Here is an 18,553-nt window from a genome sequence, read left to right on the forward strand (position 1 = left end):
ACAGTGTATAGAGAGGCATCACCTATCTAATTGGAATGGGTCAACAGCTCCATAATAACCAGGAAATGGTTACTGTGCAATTGGCCATTTAACATGGCAGCATTTTCCACATTTAATTATTGCATTACAATACAGAGCATAAGAAAAAAGAACGGGAGTAGTTGACATGGCTTCTCATAACCCTTGACTCCAGTGTGTTCGACCATATTGCTTTTTAAGTCCATAAGCTACCTTATTCTTCAATAAATAGCCATTCAAAAGTAACATTAGGTGTCAGCTAGAGTTTTGTTGGTCATGTTCTGACCTCAGAGTTAGAAGGTTATAGTCAAGCCCCACTCCAGAAATATGATCGCAAAATCTGGGCTCACTGTCTGCTGCAGTACTGTGGGAGTGCTGCACTGTGGGGAGGTCGTCTTTCTCCCCAAGGACCCATCTGCCATTTCATGTGGATGTAAAAAATCCTGTGGCACAATTGAAGAGCTGTCTCCCAGCTGCCCTGGCCAATGTTTATCCGTCAACCTCCACCCCGAAAGTAGATTATCCAACCAAAGTGAATTGTAGGAGCTTGCTGTGTGCAGATTGGCAGCCTTGCTTCCTATATGATGACAGTGGTGATATCTCACTGGTGCTGAGGGACCCCCCTGAACCCCAGGGTCCTGTATTTATTCTTTAACTTTCAACTTTGGGCTTATGCAGCAGCTTTGCGAATTTTGAGAGGCCAATGGCTTTTCTTAGAAGTTGCAGCATTTGTTAAATGTTTATGACATAAACCCTTCTTGATTATTGGTCTGAAGCTGCAAGCTACTCACCTGAACTCTTTGTAAACCAGCACAATAAACACAGCAAATAAAAAAGGAGACTGCGTGTGTTTAGAGGAACAATTGGGCGGCCAGCTGTACACAGTGTAGGCGCCATCTGTTGAGGCTTTTCATTTCTGTCCCCAGATGCAGCAGTGCATTCTGAACCAAACATCGAAAGACTGGGCGAAGATGGAACAACAGCTGCTTCGAGAGAGAGGATTATGGGGTCCTTCATCAGGGTCACAGCAGGGTGCATGGATACTGGACATGGCTGAGGGCCCCTGTCGAATGAGGAAGAAGATGCGACGAAACACCATTTGCATCAATTATGCTTATAATGCATGTCGAGAGAAAGACGCCAAAAGTGAAGTAAGATTATATCTTTGGATAATATATCGAATCTCCAAGCTGAAACCCAGGCCTCATTGTCTAAGCTAGTGAAGTGGCAAGTCTATTAATGAAGGCAGCAAATTAATTCCATGTGACTGCAATATTAAGTTGTGTAGTAAACATGGCCTTCCACCCACTATAATTCCAATATCCATGATGTTTAAGTGGAAAACACTAAATTGCAGAATAATTTTGAGGGTGCTACAGAGAATTAAACTGAGTTTAAGTGCATGTTTGTATCCGTTTGTACTCAGCTGAAAAGTGACACTTTGTCTGACAGATGCCTTTCTTCTTGGTTTAATTAGTAGCAAGATCACAAATCTATGTAAGAAGTTAATTTTAAGTGACAGAAAATATCAGTGCAAAGAAAGAAATCTCTCTGCCTTGGACAGTCTCTGCTATTTGTGGGAGCTTGCTCTGCTCAAATTGGCTGCCAAGTCAGTTTGTTTGGGGAAAAGTGGTGTGCTGACACAGGAGTAAGAGTGGGGCTTGGCTGCACCTATTTCCTCATTTGTAGCGCGTATGCCAAGACCTCTGATTTCAGGAAGTAATGTCCCGCAATGCAACTAAAGCTGAAAAAGTCTCTGAGCTCAAGTTTGATCAGGGCCATATTTTATGCATTCCCGGCAGCATCATAAAAAGACCTCTCAGATTGATTTATGTAAGTGAGGGACTTGACCCCTGTTTTGAGCCAGAAGAAGAGTTTGGTCTGAGATGAGGGAAGCAGGAGGTGACGCGTTCCCTTCAAATCTCCTCAGTAGCTGTTACCGCCAGACCTTCTCTCACTCTCCACCTCCAACTTGACAAAGCTGTATCTGTGGAGTGACAAGGAGGAGGACTGTCACAATATCCAACGTGTCACCATGGCCCTCCCTGAACTCATTTATTCCTTTTCTCATAAGAAAGTTTATGGAATGGAAGGTTCGAGTTATGAGGAGCGTCTGGAAGGGCTGGGACTTGTTTCTTTGGGGTTTTGGAGGTTGAGGGTGACCTTATAGATGTTTATAAAATCATGAGGGGTGTGGATAAGGTGAATGACAGGTGCCTTTTCCCCAGGGTGGGGGTTTTCAAGACCAGGGGGCATATTTCTAAGATGAGAGAAGGAAGATCTTGGAAAAAAAAGACTTGAGGAGCAATGATATTTCACACAAGAGTGGTTCGTGTATAGAATGAACTGCCAGAGGAAGTGGTGGATTGTGGGTACAATTACTATGTTTAAAAGACATTTGGATGTGTTCACCAGTAGGAAAGGTTCAGAGGGACATAGACCGAGTGCAAGCAGGTGGGACTAGTTTAGTTAGGGATTATGGTCGGTTTGGACTGGTGGGACCGAAGGGTCTGTTTCCATGCTGCATAACTCTTTGACGAATTGGATCTAATGTATGGAGGAGGAAATCCACTGAGACTGGACTCTCTGACTGATTATTATAATTATGCTGGAATTTTTAAAAGTACATATTTTAAGTAATGTTAGATATCTGTGAGGATCACCTTTTCCATTGCAATTATCTGCTGGAATATAATTTATTTCAATTAACAGTGTATCCAAAATTAATTTCCAAATAGAATTTTCTGTATAGTCACAAAATGAAACTTGTCCTGCCCCCATAATTACTCAAACAAAATATAAAGTGTAGACTACAACAGGCAGTCGACCTGATACCAACCATTTCACCAAAGACCAACCCACATAATTGCCAGACAACAATGTGGAGTGCAGACTTAATAACACCTTTCAAAAGAGAGTAAAAGACTTGGAAGTGAACACTTATCAAGGGAGACAAAGCAGGATGTGTGGGGCTAATCATATAGCACTTACAAAGAACTAGTACAGACATAATTGGCCAAATGGCCTCCGCCTGTGCTGCATGACTCTATGACTGGTTTCTTGGCGAGGGAACATAAGTTCTTGCTTTCTCAAGGCTGCTTGTAAGGGGTCAAGACAGCACATGGAGACAGAATATCCCTCACATTTGGAATCGGGGACCATCAGATTTCTTGAAAGATGCGTGGGCCGATTTAGCAAAGAAGCTGACATCTGTAAGAAGTAGGAAGGCATTTTTGAGCTTGGGCAATGCCAGATGAGGTATGAGTTCCCGCAAACATCTTCCCCCATCACTCATATTACTCTTTGCACATTTTTTAGAGGTTAAAGATTGTGGCCAATGCAGCAAAACCAAAATCTCCAGATCAAGGAGTCGTTAAGGGAGGAGCTAAGGAGAACCTAGCTTGGCTCTGAATTTCCATATTTTTGTTGGATATTTAAACATCCACCAATTCCTCTGGAAGTCCATTCCACACATGAATCACTGTGTTTAAAAAAATTTGCCCCGCATGTCTTTTTAGATCTTCTTCCTCTCACCTTAAAAATATGCCCTCTAGTCTTGAAATCCCCCACCCTATACACCCGTCATTCACTTTAGCCATACCACTCAGGACCTTATAAGCCTCTATAAACCTGTCAAACTCTATGCCAGTGAAAGATGTCCCAGCCTATCCGGCCTCTCCTTATAATTAATAACTTATAATAATTTATCATATATAATCAGTTGTAAGTGGGCTCTTTCCCATTTTAACCAGTGCTATGTCACTTTTATTTTGCAATATTGCTTTCAGTTTATTCTTATTCAGATTGAGGCCTTTCCAATAAAATGTTGAGGAGAGACAGTGGTGTAGTGGTAAATGCCACTAGACTAATAATCGAGAAACCCAGGCTAATGCTCTCATTTGAATCCCATCGGATTGTGAAAGTTGAATTGAATAAAATTTTGGCCTGTCACCATTGTCAATTGTCAAAAAAAATTGTTGAGTAATTCAGAGAAGAAAACTACCATCCTTACCTGGTCTGGCCTATATATGCCTCCAGGCCCACAGCAATGTGGTTGACTCTGAGTTGACCTTTGGGCAATTAGGAATGGGCAATAAATGCAGGTACCATTAATGAGTTTTCTTTGAAAATGATTTCTTCACTCTAAGTTTTGTTCTGAATTTTAAGAAAGGTAAATGTGGATTTTCAGTTCTGCAATTAAAATGCTTAATTTTGAAGTTAATGCCATTAAATAACTTCCTTTGGTCATTCCTAATGTTTGGTGTGAAAGGCGGTTTGACATTTTGCCGGATGCTATTCAATTTTTAGCACCTCAGCAAACTGTTTCAGCTCTGAATGATTTCCTTTTGAAACATATTCCTGTTATTTTTCAATAATGGGAATGTTTTATGGAGTTTCAGATAAAGTACACATTTCTGATATTCTCGAACTGACATTTACTCTCATTTCAGGCCAGCAAGAATCTTGCACTCAATTTTGGAAATAAAGAGTTTTACATGAAGTTATGTTCGACAGATGAACTTATGGAAAGCACCAATAAGCAAACCTACTCAGGTGAAAATTTAACATTGCTGTTCCTAACATTCCGTATCCTGAACAAATCCAAATGTGTTTGAAGTGATTGTAACAAGGTCAGCCAGGAGCTCATAATACAACATGAACTCCCTGATTTGAGCTATGAACCCAATCCAATCAGGGAGCCCTGGCTGACAGATTGTGTCCGAGGTTCTGTTCCGTCTTGAGAGCTGGCTGTGAGGAAGCCAGATTAGAGTCAAGTATGATGCACTTGATGTACATAAAAGGTAACTCGGTGATGGGATACCAGTATCTTTGGAGTTATTTCTTTTTGCATCCCTTTATCCACCTTCTATGGGGAACCATTAATGACTCAGTTCAGGGCTTAAAATGCTGGGCATTTTCTGTTATTTTGTGTGGAGAGCCATGGGACAGTCCACCATGCTGAAGGAGCTATAGGAGTTCAGGTTATTGTTGCTGTGCGAGAGTTCACTTTGTGGCTTTCTTCATTTTGAATTGACGAGAAAATGTCCGTGCAGGGTTGCCGTTGAACTTGGCTGAGGGAGATGTTGATGAACGAGGCATGGACTGCAGTCAGCTGACATTCTTCCCAGCTCTGATCGAAAGCATCCAGTCGGAAGAATTTTTTGAGGATTGTTTGGAGAGGCAGGCCATTCTCCGAGTTTTTGATGCAAAAGAGAAGGTAAGGAATTTTGGCCAAAGTGCAGTCTGCGCCAAATGCTCCTCAAAGCAAGTTGAGTTGCTACAAAAACATCATGATTTAAGCACATATTAGTTTCCTTTAGATTTATGAATTTGACTTCAGTGAAATTGTGGGCAAGATACACACTTCATGTGCTGAGGGCCATCTTCGCCTTCCCACCACCCCTAACAACTCCCCATTAAAAACGGTTCTAGAGTTGAAGTCATTCCAGAGTCCTCCGTGGTAGTCACAGAATCATGGCTGCATAGAAAGTTCGTTAATCTAGCCGGTCTAAGCCAAATGTTCTTTTTAGAAAAGAGAAGTAGATGCTAACCTGAAGAAAGAGATGCTGAGGAAAGAAAGAAACACACCTTCCAGATGCACTTCACTCAAGCTAGTCTATTGTATTCATTGCTCACAGTGTAGTCCCCTCTACATTGGGGTGACAACATGCAGACTGGGCAACTGTTTTGCAAAACACATACATTCCATCTGTAAAAATGATCCCGAGCTTCCGATTGCTTACCACTTCAACATATCACTGTATTCCCTGGCCGCCAGCTCTACCTCGAGTTTGCTGCAGTGCTCCAGCAAAGGTGAGCATGAGCTGGAAAATCAGCAATTCATGCTCCATGTGGGAACTCTGCAGCCTTCAGAACATGATATTGGATTCAATAATTTGAGGGCCTGAGCACCTTCTCCCATGTCCTTCCTCCAACCGCACACACTAGGCCCTATCATCACATGGGTTACTACTATAAACAGCCCATTGTCAGCCACTAGTGGTAACCATTAGCAGCAATTGATTTCCCCCAGGCTGATCTTTAACCACCCCTCTGTTGCTCAACTCTCTCTTTCAGCTCCATTCTCCACCTACAGTTCACCCCACCCCATCCTCAGCATATAAACCACCTTTTCCTAGCTGCAGTTAGTTCTCAAGAAGGGTCACCAGATCTAAAATTTTAACTCTGTTTTCTTTCCACAGACACTGCCAGATCTACTGAGTTTGTCCAGCAATTTCTGTTTCTGTTGTGAGGGAAGTTTCCAGAGGTTTCTTTAAAAAAAAATGGTGTAAAGAGGGAGGTTTTTGCAGTTTAAAGCTTTATAAAACTCTGGTTAGACCACACTTGGAATATTGTGATCAGTTCTGGTCACCTTGTTATAGGAAAGATGTGGAAGCTTTAGAGACGGTGCAGAGAAGAGTTACCAGGATGCTGCCTAAGCTGGAGGGCAGGTCTTATTGAGGGAGCTCGGGCTCTTTTCATTGGAGCGAAGAAGGATGAGAGGGGACTTGACAGAGGTGTACAAGATGATGAGAGGCATAGATAGAGTGGATAGTCGGAGGCTTTTTCTCAGGGCAGAAATGACAATTATGAGGTGGCATAATTTTAAGGTGATTGGAGGAACGCATAGGGAAGATGGCAGATATTTTAGAGACTTTTAAGTGACTCTTGGATAGGCATATAGAGGAGAGTATAATGTAGGGTATGCAGGGTGGATTGATCTTAGTAGGATAATAGGTTGGCACAACATTGTGGGCCGAAGGGCCTGTGCTGTACTGTTCTATGTTCTATGTTTAAAGTAAAAATCCCAGTCTGAGGCCTGCAGGACTGAAGATATTGAAACCAATAGTTGTTGAGGGAAAGTGAATGCTAATAGGTGGTGGCGAGCTGGAATCTTATCCTGGATCAACAAGGAGAAAGAGGGTTAAATATATTTCTCCAGAGAAGTGAAGGCAAACAGGATGAGCTAATGACCAGCTTTAACATTACGAAAAGCTTTGGCGGAGGATGTAAAGAAAAAGCTTCCACCTGTGAAGAGTCAAAAACAAGAGAGAATAAAGATTGGGCTGCAACTGTAATAGGCCCAGGGTGAGTCTGCGTCTGGAGTACTAAGTATAGATTTGGACCCCGTACTTTAGGAAGGATATGTTTAAATTGGAGGCAGTTCAGAGAAGATTCACTAGAATAATTCCAGAGATGAGAAGTTTGTCTTACAAGGACCAATACCCACTGGAGTTTAGAGAGATGAGAAGAGCTCTAATATAGGTATAAAAGATGCTAAAAGGGATCGACAAAACATGCAGAGAGGATGTTGATAAAATAATGTTGAGTTGGAGGAACACAGCAGGCCAAGCAGCATCAGAGCAGTAGGAAAGCTGATGTTTTGAGTCAGGACCGTTCATCAGAAATGCAGAGAGGATGTTTCCCCTTTGGGGAAAGATGAAATGAGAAAAATTTGGTTATAGGCTAATGGGTGGCAGATTTAACATAGACGAGAGGAAATTACTTCTTTCAAAGGGTTTTAGATTCATTACTCCAGATTGCAGTGGATACTTGGCCGCTGATTAAATTTAAGGAGAATTTACTGAGATACAGGCTACTAGACTAGGTGGGATTGAGGTTCACATGGAAGAGGTATTAGAAATCCTTCAGAAAGTGAAGATAGATAAGTCCCCTGGGCCGGATAGGATTTATCCTCGGATCCTCTGGGAAGCCAGGGAGGAGATTGCCGAGGCTTTGGCATTGATCTTTAACTCATCATTGTCTACAGGAATAGTGCCAGATGACTGGAGGATAGCAAATGTGGCTCCCCTGTTCAAGAAGGGGAGTAGAGACAACCCTGGTAATTATAGACCAGTGAGCCTTACCTGAGTTGTTGGTAAAGTGTTAGAAAAGGTTATAAGGGATAGGATTTATAATCATCTAGAAAAGAATAAATTGATTAGGGAGAGTCAGCACGGTTTTGTGAAGGGAAGGTCGTGCCTCACAAACCTTATTGAGTTCTTTGAGAAGGTGACCAAACAGGTAGATGAGAGTAAACCGGTTGATGTGGTGTACATGGATTTCAGCAAGGCATTCGATTAGGTTCCCCACAATAGGCTATTGTACAAAATGCGGAGGAATGGAACTGTGGGAGATATAGCAGTTTGGATCGGAAATTGGCTTGCTGAAAGAAGACAGAGGGTGGTAGCTGATGTGAAATGTTCATCCTGGAGACCAGTTACTAGTGGTGTACCGCAAGGGTCGGTGTTGGGTCCACTGCTGTTTGTCATTTTTATAAATGACCTGGATGAGGGCATAGAAGGATGGGTTAGTAAATTTGCAGACGACACTAAGGTCGGTGGAGTTGTGGTTAGTGACGAAGGATGCTGTAGGTTGCAGAGAGACATAGATAAGCTGCAGAGCTGGGCTGAGAGGTGGCAAATGGAGTTTAATGCGGACAAGTGTGAGGTGAAGCACTTTGCTAGGAGTGACCGGAAGGCAAAGTACAGGGCTAATGGTAAGATTCTTAGTAGTGTAGATGAGCAGAGAGATCTCGGTGTCCATGTACACAGATCCTTGAAAGTTGCCACCCAGGTTGACAGGTCTGTTAAGAAGGCATACAGTGTTTTAGCTTTTATTAAAAGAGGGATCGAGTTCCGGAACCAAGAGGTTATGGTGAAGCTGTACAAAACTCTGGTGCGGCCGCACTTGGAGTATTGTGTACAGTTCTGGTCACCGCATTATAAGAAGGATGTGGAAGCTTTGGAAAGGGTGCAGAGGAGATTTACTAGGATGTTGCCTGGTATGGAGGGAAGGTCTTATGAGGAAAGGCTGAGGGACTTGAGGCTGTTTTCATTAGAGAGAAGAAGGTTGAGAGGTGACTTAATTGAAACATATAAAATAATCAGAGGGTTAGATAGGGTGGATAGGGAGAGCCTTTTTCCTAGATGGTGACGGCGAGCACGAGGGGGCATAGCTTTAAATTGAGGGGTGAAAGATATAGGACAGATGTCAGAGGTAGTTTCTTTACGCAGAGAGTAGTAAGGGAATGGAATGCTTTGCCTGCAATGGTAGTAGATTCGACAACTTTAGGTACATTTAAGTCGTCATTGGATGAGCATATGGACGTACATGGAATAGTGTAGGTTAGATGGACTTGAGATGGGTATGACAGGTTGGCACAACATCGAGGGCCGAAGGGCCTGTACTGTGTTGTAATGTTCTATGTTCTATGTTCTATGTTTAAGATAGACAGGTTTTTAACTAGTAACAGACTGAAAGTTTAGGGAGAGCAGGCAGGAAAGTGGAGGTGAGATTGTTGAACTCAGCCATGATCATATTAAACAGTGGAGCAGGCCTGAGGGACTGGACTGCCTCCTTCTGTCCTTAGATGCTATGTTCTTGTGTTTGTGAGGTGATCACTAAATCCAGTAGAGAATCCAGGAGAACATTTTAGCCATGCCCCCTGGATGAAGTGCAATCAGAAAGAGGCAAATAGTGTAGGGTGCATTTAACACAGGTACACAACGGCTACATGTTGTTAAGGTCAGATGCAGTTGGATGGGATGGAGACTTGTGTGGAGCATACTGACTAGCATAGACCTGCTGGGCTGAATGGCCTGTTTCTATGCTGTACCCTCAATTGAACTAGATGTGATGAAAAGTAGTGAATAGATTTGCTGAGTCTTGAAATGGCACCCCCACCCCAGCCTCCCCCCACCCCGTCCTCACCACCACTGGCAGCAATTGGACAAATCCTAGGGTGCACAGGAAATGGTCACCAAACCCCAGGGACTCTATGTCCTCCCCACCTTGGATATTGGAAATCACTCTGACACGAACCAGCAGCTTCAGGTAGGAAGAGGGTGAGAATTTTTTGCGGAAGAAATTCAACTAAGTTAGAACAGAAAAGATGAGGAGGGAAGGAACTTTTTTAAAATAAAAAGCAGCGTGTGGCTTTGACAGAGCAGTTCCACCAACACTGCCTCCACAGTTCGTCTTACATAATGTGTACTTCCAGAAGCTCTGCGACCTGATTTATATTCATTGCCCCTTGCTACCAGCATCTTATGTATCACATATGGTCGCTGTTTGCAAGTCAGGAGGATTTGCTGCTTCTGTCATGCTTGAGCTGTGAAGAAACAGGTGTGAGTAGGTAGAGCAAGTGAAGTGGGTAATATAATTTACAGCAGTGACTTGTGCTGCACTCCAACTGCAAATCTGTTTATCTTTTCAAAAGAAAAGTTGTTACACCCCAAATTGCCAAGCAGATACCTTTATAATATTTCAGCATTTTCAATATTAAGATAAATAGTTTAGTTTCTAACTGCATGAATACATAAATATATGACATAGAATCATGTATTTAAGCTGGCTGCAGGGAACAGACTCAGAAAACATTCAGATTGAGAAACAGGGCAGTGTTCCTTTTAAACTGTGTGGTTGCACACATATGCAGAAATCTGTGTATTACCACAGCATACAATAAATAGGGTGCCCACAATAAAGCATACCAAGAAGAGACATTATTGTTTGTCTTTTTTCCATAAACTTTTGAATTCACCAAATTGTTCTAGCAGAAGGGGCTGTGTTATACAAAGTGACATTTCATAAAGAACATGGGAATAGGATGAGATTGTGCTGAGGTGGAAGATCAGCCATGGTGTTGTTGAGTAGTGGAGCAGACCTGAGGGGCCAAAGAGCCTAATCCCGCTCCCTTTTTTTTAATGTTCTCATTTTACATTGTGCCCTCTAACTGTGTACCAGATGGCGCTGATATGTAGGGATACTAAAGCATCTGTCGAGGGAACCAATTAAGAATTAATTATTAATTATATTTCCACTGGTAGGATTGACCAGTTATGAGTAGGCGACAGATATCATGAATTATGTGACAGGCCATTGTATTTTGATGTATCTGTTGTCATATTGAGCTAAAATATTTGCAGCATGTTTTTGACTGGACAAAATCCTAAAATAGTGCTTAAATCCTAAAATCGTGTTTGAGAATCTATGAAGTAGAGGCTATACTACAGACCTGGTTAGACAATGAGACTTTTCAACATTGCAGTGATTTTTGATTTGGTCGCAGTTGTGAGTATTTCTGCAAAGATGCTTTTTTCCAAAAGTTATGCGTCACAGGTTGAACATGATAGACCAGTCTCATGAATGAAGCTTGCGTTGCTGTGTTCCGGAGTGCACCTTCACCTTCTTAATATTGAATTAAGCAGTGCTTCAGCTGCGACAACTTTCTTGTGTTTACAGTCAACTTCGGAACTGAGCAGGCCATTCAGTCCATCAAACCTGCCTCTACCATTCAATATGATTGAGCACACCAGTGCCTTTTACTTACCCTCTCCCCAATACTCTCTATTCTGTGATGACACACATGTGATGTTACTTGTAGAGCCCTTTCACACTAGAATACAAAGTGAGACAAACTTGTTTATTTTAACTACAGTGTTTGAATGGACCAAATTTGATTTGATTTATTATTGTCACATGTACCTTGGTACAGTGAAAGTTTTGTTTTATGTGCAATGCTGGCAGATCATACCATACAAAGTGTATTTTGGTAATAGAACAGAATAAAGAATACAATGTTATGGCTACAGAGAATGTGTGCAAAGAACAAGATCAACATTAGATTTGAAATTTGAGAGGTCCACTCACGTCTAAGAACAGCAGAGAAGAAGCTGTTCTTGAATCTGTTGGTATATGTGTTTCAGCTTTTGTTTAGCTTTCAGAAGGGGTTTATTTACCTCTTATAAAATAACGTCTTCCCATAATATGTTAAAGTTTGTGGCCTTTTGCTTGCTCTGGTTGAGGTTTGCAAAAGCATTCACAGCTCCTGAACTAGCTCAGACCATTGGGCCACAGTCTCTGAACAAGGGCTTGACTAGTTAGGACTGAAATGAGGGGAAATTTCTTCACTCACAGCTATGGACCTGTGGAATTCTTTTCCCCAAAGTACTGTGGATGCTCAGTCATTAAACCAGGCCATGGATATGAGCGGAATTAACATAAGAACATTTGAAGTGGGAGTAGCCAATCCAGCCTCTTGAGCTCTGCCATTTAATACAATCATGGTTGCTCTCACCTTGGCCTCAGCACCTGTTTCCCACCCGCTCTCCATAACCTTTCAACCCAGTACTAATTAATGATTTGTTTGTCACCTCCTCAAATTTGCTCAGTGTCCAGGCAGCCACTGCACTCTGGGATTGTGAAGTCCAAAGACTCCTAACCCTTTAAGAGAAGGTAATTTCTCCTCATCTCTGTTCTAAACCTACCACTTCTTATCCTAAAACTACGACCTCTCATTCGACATCATCCCACAAGGAGAAACACTCACTCTGTGTCTACTTTGTCAATCCTCTTCAGCATTTTTATAAAAATCAATCAGAGCCCCTCTCATTCTTCTAAACTCTTGTGAGTACAAGCCTAAACTGCTCAATGCCTCCTCAGTTAAGGGATACATGGATAGTGCAGGAAGGAAAAACTAAGATCAGCCAAGTTTGTATTAAATGGTGGAGTATGCCCCAAAGGGTGAAAAAGAACATGCATCGTAATTAGGAGATGGATCTGCTCTTGCTCCGTTTTGTTACGTTCTTCTGACATGACACAAACCTTTTATCTTTCCCATGTTCCTGTCACAGTCTAGACTCTGAGATAACACAGTGTGAAGCTGGATGAACACAGCAGGCCAAGCAGCTTCAGAGGAGCAGGAAAGCTTGACGTTTCGGGTCAGGACCCTTCTTCAGAAAAGTCTAGATTCTCGTGGTTTTCCTTGAGCTGTTTAGAAAGCTCTGTGTTGGGCTCAGACAGCCCGAGACTCCCACCACCACCCACTGAGACTATACCCTGTCCTCATATTGACTGCCTGTCCAATGAGCTACCCTCGCTGTGAAAGCCACATGCTTGGAGTGGGTGTTTTATACTGAGGTGAAATTGCTTCCTTAAATATTGAAAAAGAGAAGGCAGGAGGCAGGTGGTCAAAATCTAGTTGGACGGTGATCAGAGAGAATCCTTGAACTAGCACAGGAAATGACCCGGTTATGAATTGGCTGGAAGAATAACCTTGGGGAAATCATTTGGGAAACAGAAATGATGGATTTGTGGTGCTATGTTTGGAAAAGTTATTGGGTCAAGAGATTAAGCAGTAAAGCACAAAAACTTTGGTGAATGATTTGATGGACTGGACTAATGTAACTACCAGAGAAGACTCAATGTGTATCCACTTGGATGCCAATTCATGCTTGTTCCGATGCACTTGAAGAAGGTGACCTTATAGAGAAACCAGCCACTACAGTTTGGTTCAACTGCTACTCGGCTGGGGTATCGTTCAGATAATGTGCTGTAGCTGTGATTAATTTGGCACATGAACAAAGTCACCAGCGGACCAGAAAATATAACGCTGGTGGTGTAAGTAGCACGTGCAGAGGCTGGAATCGTAGCTGAGTGACTCTAATGTTTCAGAAAGGAAGGCTTTGCTGGTAACAGTGGGTTTGAAGGGTAAGCCTTGCCTGACTGCAATACTCCTGAAAGGTCAGCCATGATTGACTGCAGTGCTTCTGAAAGGTAGGCCTTTCCTGACTGCGGTGCTCTTGAAGGGTAGGCCTTGCATGTCTACCATGTCCCCAGAGGGTAGGCCTTGTCTGACTGAAGTGCTCCTGACAGGGCTTTGTAGCTTAAGACAGTGCCTGACTCCAGTGCTGTAGGCCTAACCAGTGCATTCCTGAAGCCTGGACCCCGTCTGGATTAAATCTTTTAAACTGATTAAGAAATGCTGTCGTGTGTAAAGGGATTTTATATTGAGACACGGACTGTAGTTGGAATGAACAGTGTTAGTTTCATATTTCTACTCATTTTAATGAGGCATTCTTCCACAGATCAACATTAAATACTCCCTCATTGTGGCTGACAGTCATTTGCTGATGGAAGGCGTTCTGCTTTTTGGGATAAATCACTTCTACGTGTGTGAGAATTTCACACTGTCTGCTTCAGAAGATGTTTACTGTGTTAATCACCATCCTTCAAGGTAATAACTGATCTGATATATAACAACCATTTTACAGGCCGTTTGTAAGAGAGCCTATATCACTGAAACCAAAGTCCCAAAGTCATTACCATCCATGAGGCACCTTTCTACATGAGGATTTTGATGCGTTGACATAGAAAACCTCTACCCCAGGTTCTTTTTTGGATTATCTGACCCGAGTGTAGGTGAATAAAAGGTCACTGGAATTGGCCTCAGTACTCTTTTGAGTACGGTGGGGAAAATTCCCTCAGGAAATCTCTTGGGGAGCGCATAGGTGCATGAGAGTGGGATCTGGTTAAGCTGCCCCTAGTGGCGGTGCAGGGGATTGACTAAACATGACAGAGATAAGATGCAGTCTGACTTCAAATGTTTCTGATTGTATGATGAACATAGCTTTACAGATCACAGACTCTCTACAGTCGGGAAGCAGGTCATTCGGTCCATCGAGTCCACACTGACCCTCTGAAAGTTACACTATCCAGACCCACCCCCTGCCCTATCCCTGTAACCACTCATTTCCCATGGCTAACCCACACAACCTGCTCATCCCTGGACACAATGGGCAATTCCCAAGGCCAGTCCACCCAATCTGTACATCTTTGGACTGTGGGAGGAAACTGGAGCACCCAAAGGAAACCCATGCAGACACGGGGAGAATGTGCAAACTCCACACAGTCGCCCGAGGGTAGAATTGAACCCAATTCCCTGGTGCTGTGAGGCTGCAGTGCTAACCACTGAGCCACCGTGCCACCTAAGATCGAGGTGCACACAGCAGTAAAGTCCATTGTACAACATTGCTCAGAGCAATTGATTCTTCTGCCTTTAGTGAGTCCTGTGAATTAAGTCTCTGCTAATGTTTTGAGTGACAAATGGCAAATCATCAATATGCTGCTGCTCTGGCCCATACATTGATTGATGTCATGAAGTGTGCCTTTTGCTGATTCATTTTTTTTTGACAGTCATCACCTTGCGCTTATTTTCCATTATCTCTTTCCTGTGAGTTGACAGGCCGATGTGACCAACAGGGTGTTGATGGTGCCTATTCACTGTCTCTCAACACCCCCTTATCTACAGAAAATCTGGAAAATATGCTTTACCTTTGGTTAGACTACCCAGCACTCAAAGAGCCAGTTTTGTTTTCTATTTGTTCATGGGTAGCATTTATTGCCCGCCCCTGTTTGCCCTTGAGAAGATGACGTTGAGCCTCCTTCTTAGACTACTGCAGTTCAAGTGATGCAGACTCACTTATATTGCTGTCAGGAAAGCAGTTCCAGGGTTTTGACCCAGCCACAGAGAAGGGTGAGAGAATGCAGTTCCATGTGGGAATGGTGAGTGGCTTGGAGATGACCCGATGGTGTTCCAATGTGCCATGTTAAGGGTGACAGTTTTGGAAGGGACTGCCAAAAGAGTCTCGGCGAATTGCTGTGGTGCAGCTTGTATATTGTACACACTGCTGCCACTGGGCATTGTGATGGAAGGTGTGCATGTGTACAGTTACTGCAAGAGAGGCAGGATCAGGTTAGGGTTTCCCCGACTACAGTCAAGGGCTTTTCTTACAGCCATTTGAGGTAAGATGCTACAAGGCTGCTGGTGAATGGAGTGCAGATTAAGCCTGCCTTACTCTACAAGCTTCTTACCCATACAAGTGGAAGGTATTCCAGCACAGACCGAACTTGTGCCTCGTTGATGTTGAACAGGTAAGAATGAGGAGATGAGTTACTGAACACAGGATTTCCAGCCTCTGACTTGTTCTTGTAGCTGTAGTATTTATGCGGTTGGACCAGTTGAGTGTAACAACGTCTTTAATCAATCTCTGCAACCTGAAAAGCTAATTAATCCAGGTAAAGTCTAACAGTCCTTCAGTGGATGAGCCTGGTGACCCATTCTAATTCCTCCGCCCCCTTCAGAAAGGTAGCAGTTGGTAGCTATGGAAACCCCCAGTGTGGGATGGTCCTTTCGGGATGGGATGTATCAAAGTGCTCTATTTCAAATTAAATATTCAAGTGTTTGTTGAGCTTTTGACAAATAAATCTTGTCCTGTTTTTGTATTGCAGTATCAATGATTCCTACATTTACGATATGTGCAACAAGGAGACTGGTGAGAAACATCCAAAATGTTCCAGATATTCATACAATGATGTTCGAGAAATCCATCACCTTCGATTCCTCCTTCAGGTAATGGGAATATTATTTCTAACTCCTACTTTGAATCACTGTAATGTAATGCAACTTCTTTTCTTCTTTATCCATCTTTTTGTATTGACTATTTTTTCCAAGCTACTTTGTGCCTAAGATAGTGACATTGTAAATTTTTCACTGTATTTCTGTACGTGAGTACATTTGACAATAAAACCTCATTATAATTCTGTTGACTTGCATATAACTTGCTGTTGGGAGAATTAGATTTCCTGGCGACTGTTTATGTGACGAGATTTATCCATGTATCATGCGCATTGTGACACATTGAAAGCACATGTCGCAAAAATGATTTTTTGTCTATGATCACAAATATCAGCATTGGTAAAAGGCAAGCTTCCTAATTTCCCAAAGCAAGAAAAAAAATCAAAGCATTTGAAAAACAAAGTTGAATACAGCTGGAGAAGCATTTTAATAAATAGTGCAGAAGTTGAGTTTTAAAATAGAGGTTTGTCAGCTCCTTTTAAAGTTTTATTTAAGTGGTCAGAAAGTAATTCTGAAGCAGTGACCTAATACATCATGGTTAAGAAAGCATGAGACTGCATTAAAGAACCTGAGAGGACCTCTGTAATGTTAATGGATAAAATGATTGTGGGTTTATGACAGTAAGAGAAAACAGAACAAGCAGTCATCATGGAATCCTTGCAGTGCGCAGAAATAGACCATTTGACCCTCTGAGTCCGAACAAAACTTCTGAAGATTGTCCGAGCCAGACCCAGCCCCCACACCCTATCCCCATAATCCCGTACTTCCCATGGCTAACCCATCTAACCTGCACTTGTATGAACTTCAGGAGAGACTGCAAGCTGCAAACATGCCCATGTGCCAAGGTTCCGAAAGGCTCCCACTTTTGTCGATTGTAGAAACTATATGCGCAGATGATAAAATACATATTTCTTACAATGGTTCAATATTTTTATCAGAAGCTTTGACCACCTTTTCCAAACTTTTCCGGCTAGAATTGCATGCGCTATTCCAGCTGTGGTCTCACTGACATAAACAGAAGTTCATCACAACCTCTTTGCTTTTGGACTGTAACCCTCTTGTTGTTAAAAGTTTTGACTGATCTTTTCACTCATGCCTTACACGTTACACTTTAAAACCCAAATGGCAGAAATGCACTGAGAATTCTGATTTGTCCCAAAGTCAAACTGAAATAGCTCATTGCTTGTTTGTCATTTACGAGAGAGAGAGAGATTTACTGATTCAGTCAGAGAAGTCTCAAATTTGCCCAGAAGCAAAATAATTTTCCCATCTCTGTTCTCATGGCTGCTCAGCCAGGAGTTTTAAAAATAATTAGTTATACATTTGCTCTGTAGTTTTGTACTTCCTGTAGCCAAGTATACAGGTTTCATTTTTGATTAAAGGGCTTTCATTCCCTATAACAGGATAATATCCTCTGTTTGAATTCCAATATATAGAGGAGAGCTCTCTCCTCTCCCCTTCCTACACATTCTAGAGTTTTCCAAAGCCACAGTGGGGTTCCATTTATTATCATATTCTCAAATTACATGAAAATGCCAGTTTTTTTTAGGTGTAACTTTTGTTGAGGGTAAATCATGTGGAAATACTTCCCAGAACATTTTACATGCTAAAGAGGTGGTTGTTGGACAAGATGGGGCCTTTGAACTGAGATGCTGCATGTCACACAAGATGCACCTTGGGAAGCCATCTCAAGGCTGACAACAAGTATCTTAAACAGCTGGTCGCCAGAGTGATTGACTGCAGGCATTTATTAAATAGGCCGCATTATCTTTCAGTGGCCAAAACTTCAATTAATGGCATCTCCAGATTGACTTGGAAGCAAGGGAACTTGATATTAATTTCGATTGAAACATTCCTTTTAAGAAATGTTTGCCAGTCAGGGAAATACTCACCACTTTAAGGAATCCTCTCCATTTCGTGGTAATTATTACAGAAGATGTACAGACTATCACACACACACAAGATGACTCTAAGGTTTGTCCAAAAGCCAAACACGTTTTCTGGGAATTTTCTTTGACTTCACTTATTAAGAGTGAGTGCTGCGTCCCTGTATCTCACCAGAGGTATTATTCAAGTACCTGAGCAGGAATAAGGAAGTGAGAAGTAATGAGCAGCCGACCTGAGATTGGACAGAACAGCACCAGCTCGAGCAGGAAAAGAGGATTTGAGGTGAGATGGTGTAATGTTGGGACAGGACGTTGCACCTCAACTAGACCCCCTCCAAAGCATTCTGTCTGGATGCTTCATGGCTGAGTACAACAACTGCTCTGCCCAGAGTTGTGAACGCAGCCCAGTCCATCACGCAAGCCGACCTTCCATCATTGACTTCATTTG

At 42.4% G+C, this 18,553-nt stretch overlaps 1 protein-coding gene across 1 annotated transcript in view; it reads left to right on the forward strand.

Annotated features, from left to right (window-relative positions):
• The window catches only part of wdfy4 (WDFY family member 4), a 277,951-nt gene that overhangs the window by 135,232 nt on the left and 124,166 nt on the right, over nucleotides 1–18,553 (forward strand). Inside the window, exons 41-45 of the mRNA XM_048563720.2 lie at nucleotides 945–1,169; nucleotides 4,470–4,572; nucleotides 5,073–5,236; nucleotides 13,890–14,038; nucleotides 16,093–16,213. Coding sequence (XP_048419677.1) covers nucleotides 945–1,169; nucleotides 4,470–4,572; nucleotides 5,073–5,236; nucleotides 13,890–14,038; nucleotides 16,093–16,213 — 762 coding nt within the window. The remainder of the gene's footprint in view (nucleotides 1–944; nucleotides 1,170–4,469; nucleotides 4,573–5,072; nucleotides 5,237–13,889; nucleotides 14,039–16,092; nucleotides 16,214–18,553) is intronic.

Source organism: Stegostoma tigrinum, chromosome 37 (genome assembly GCF_030684315.1).
Source record: "Stegostoma tigrinum isolate sSteTig4 chromosome 37, sSteTig4.hap1, whole genome shotgun sequence".
Classification (NCBI taxonomy): Eukaryota; Metazoa; Chordata; class Chondrichthyes; order Orectolobiformes; family Stegostomatidae; genus Stegostoma; species Stegostoma tigrinum.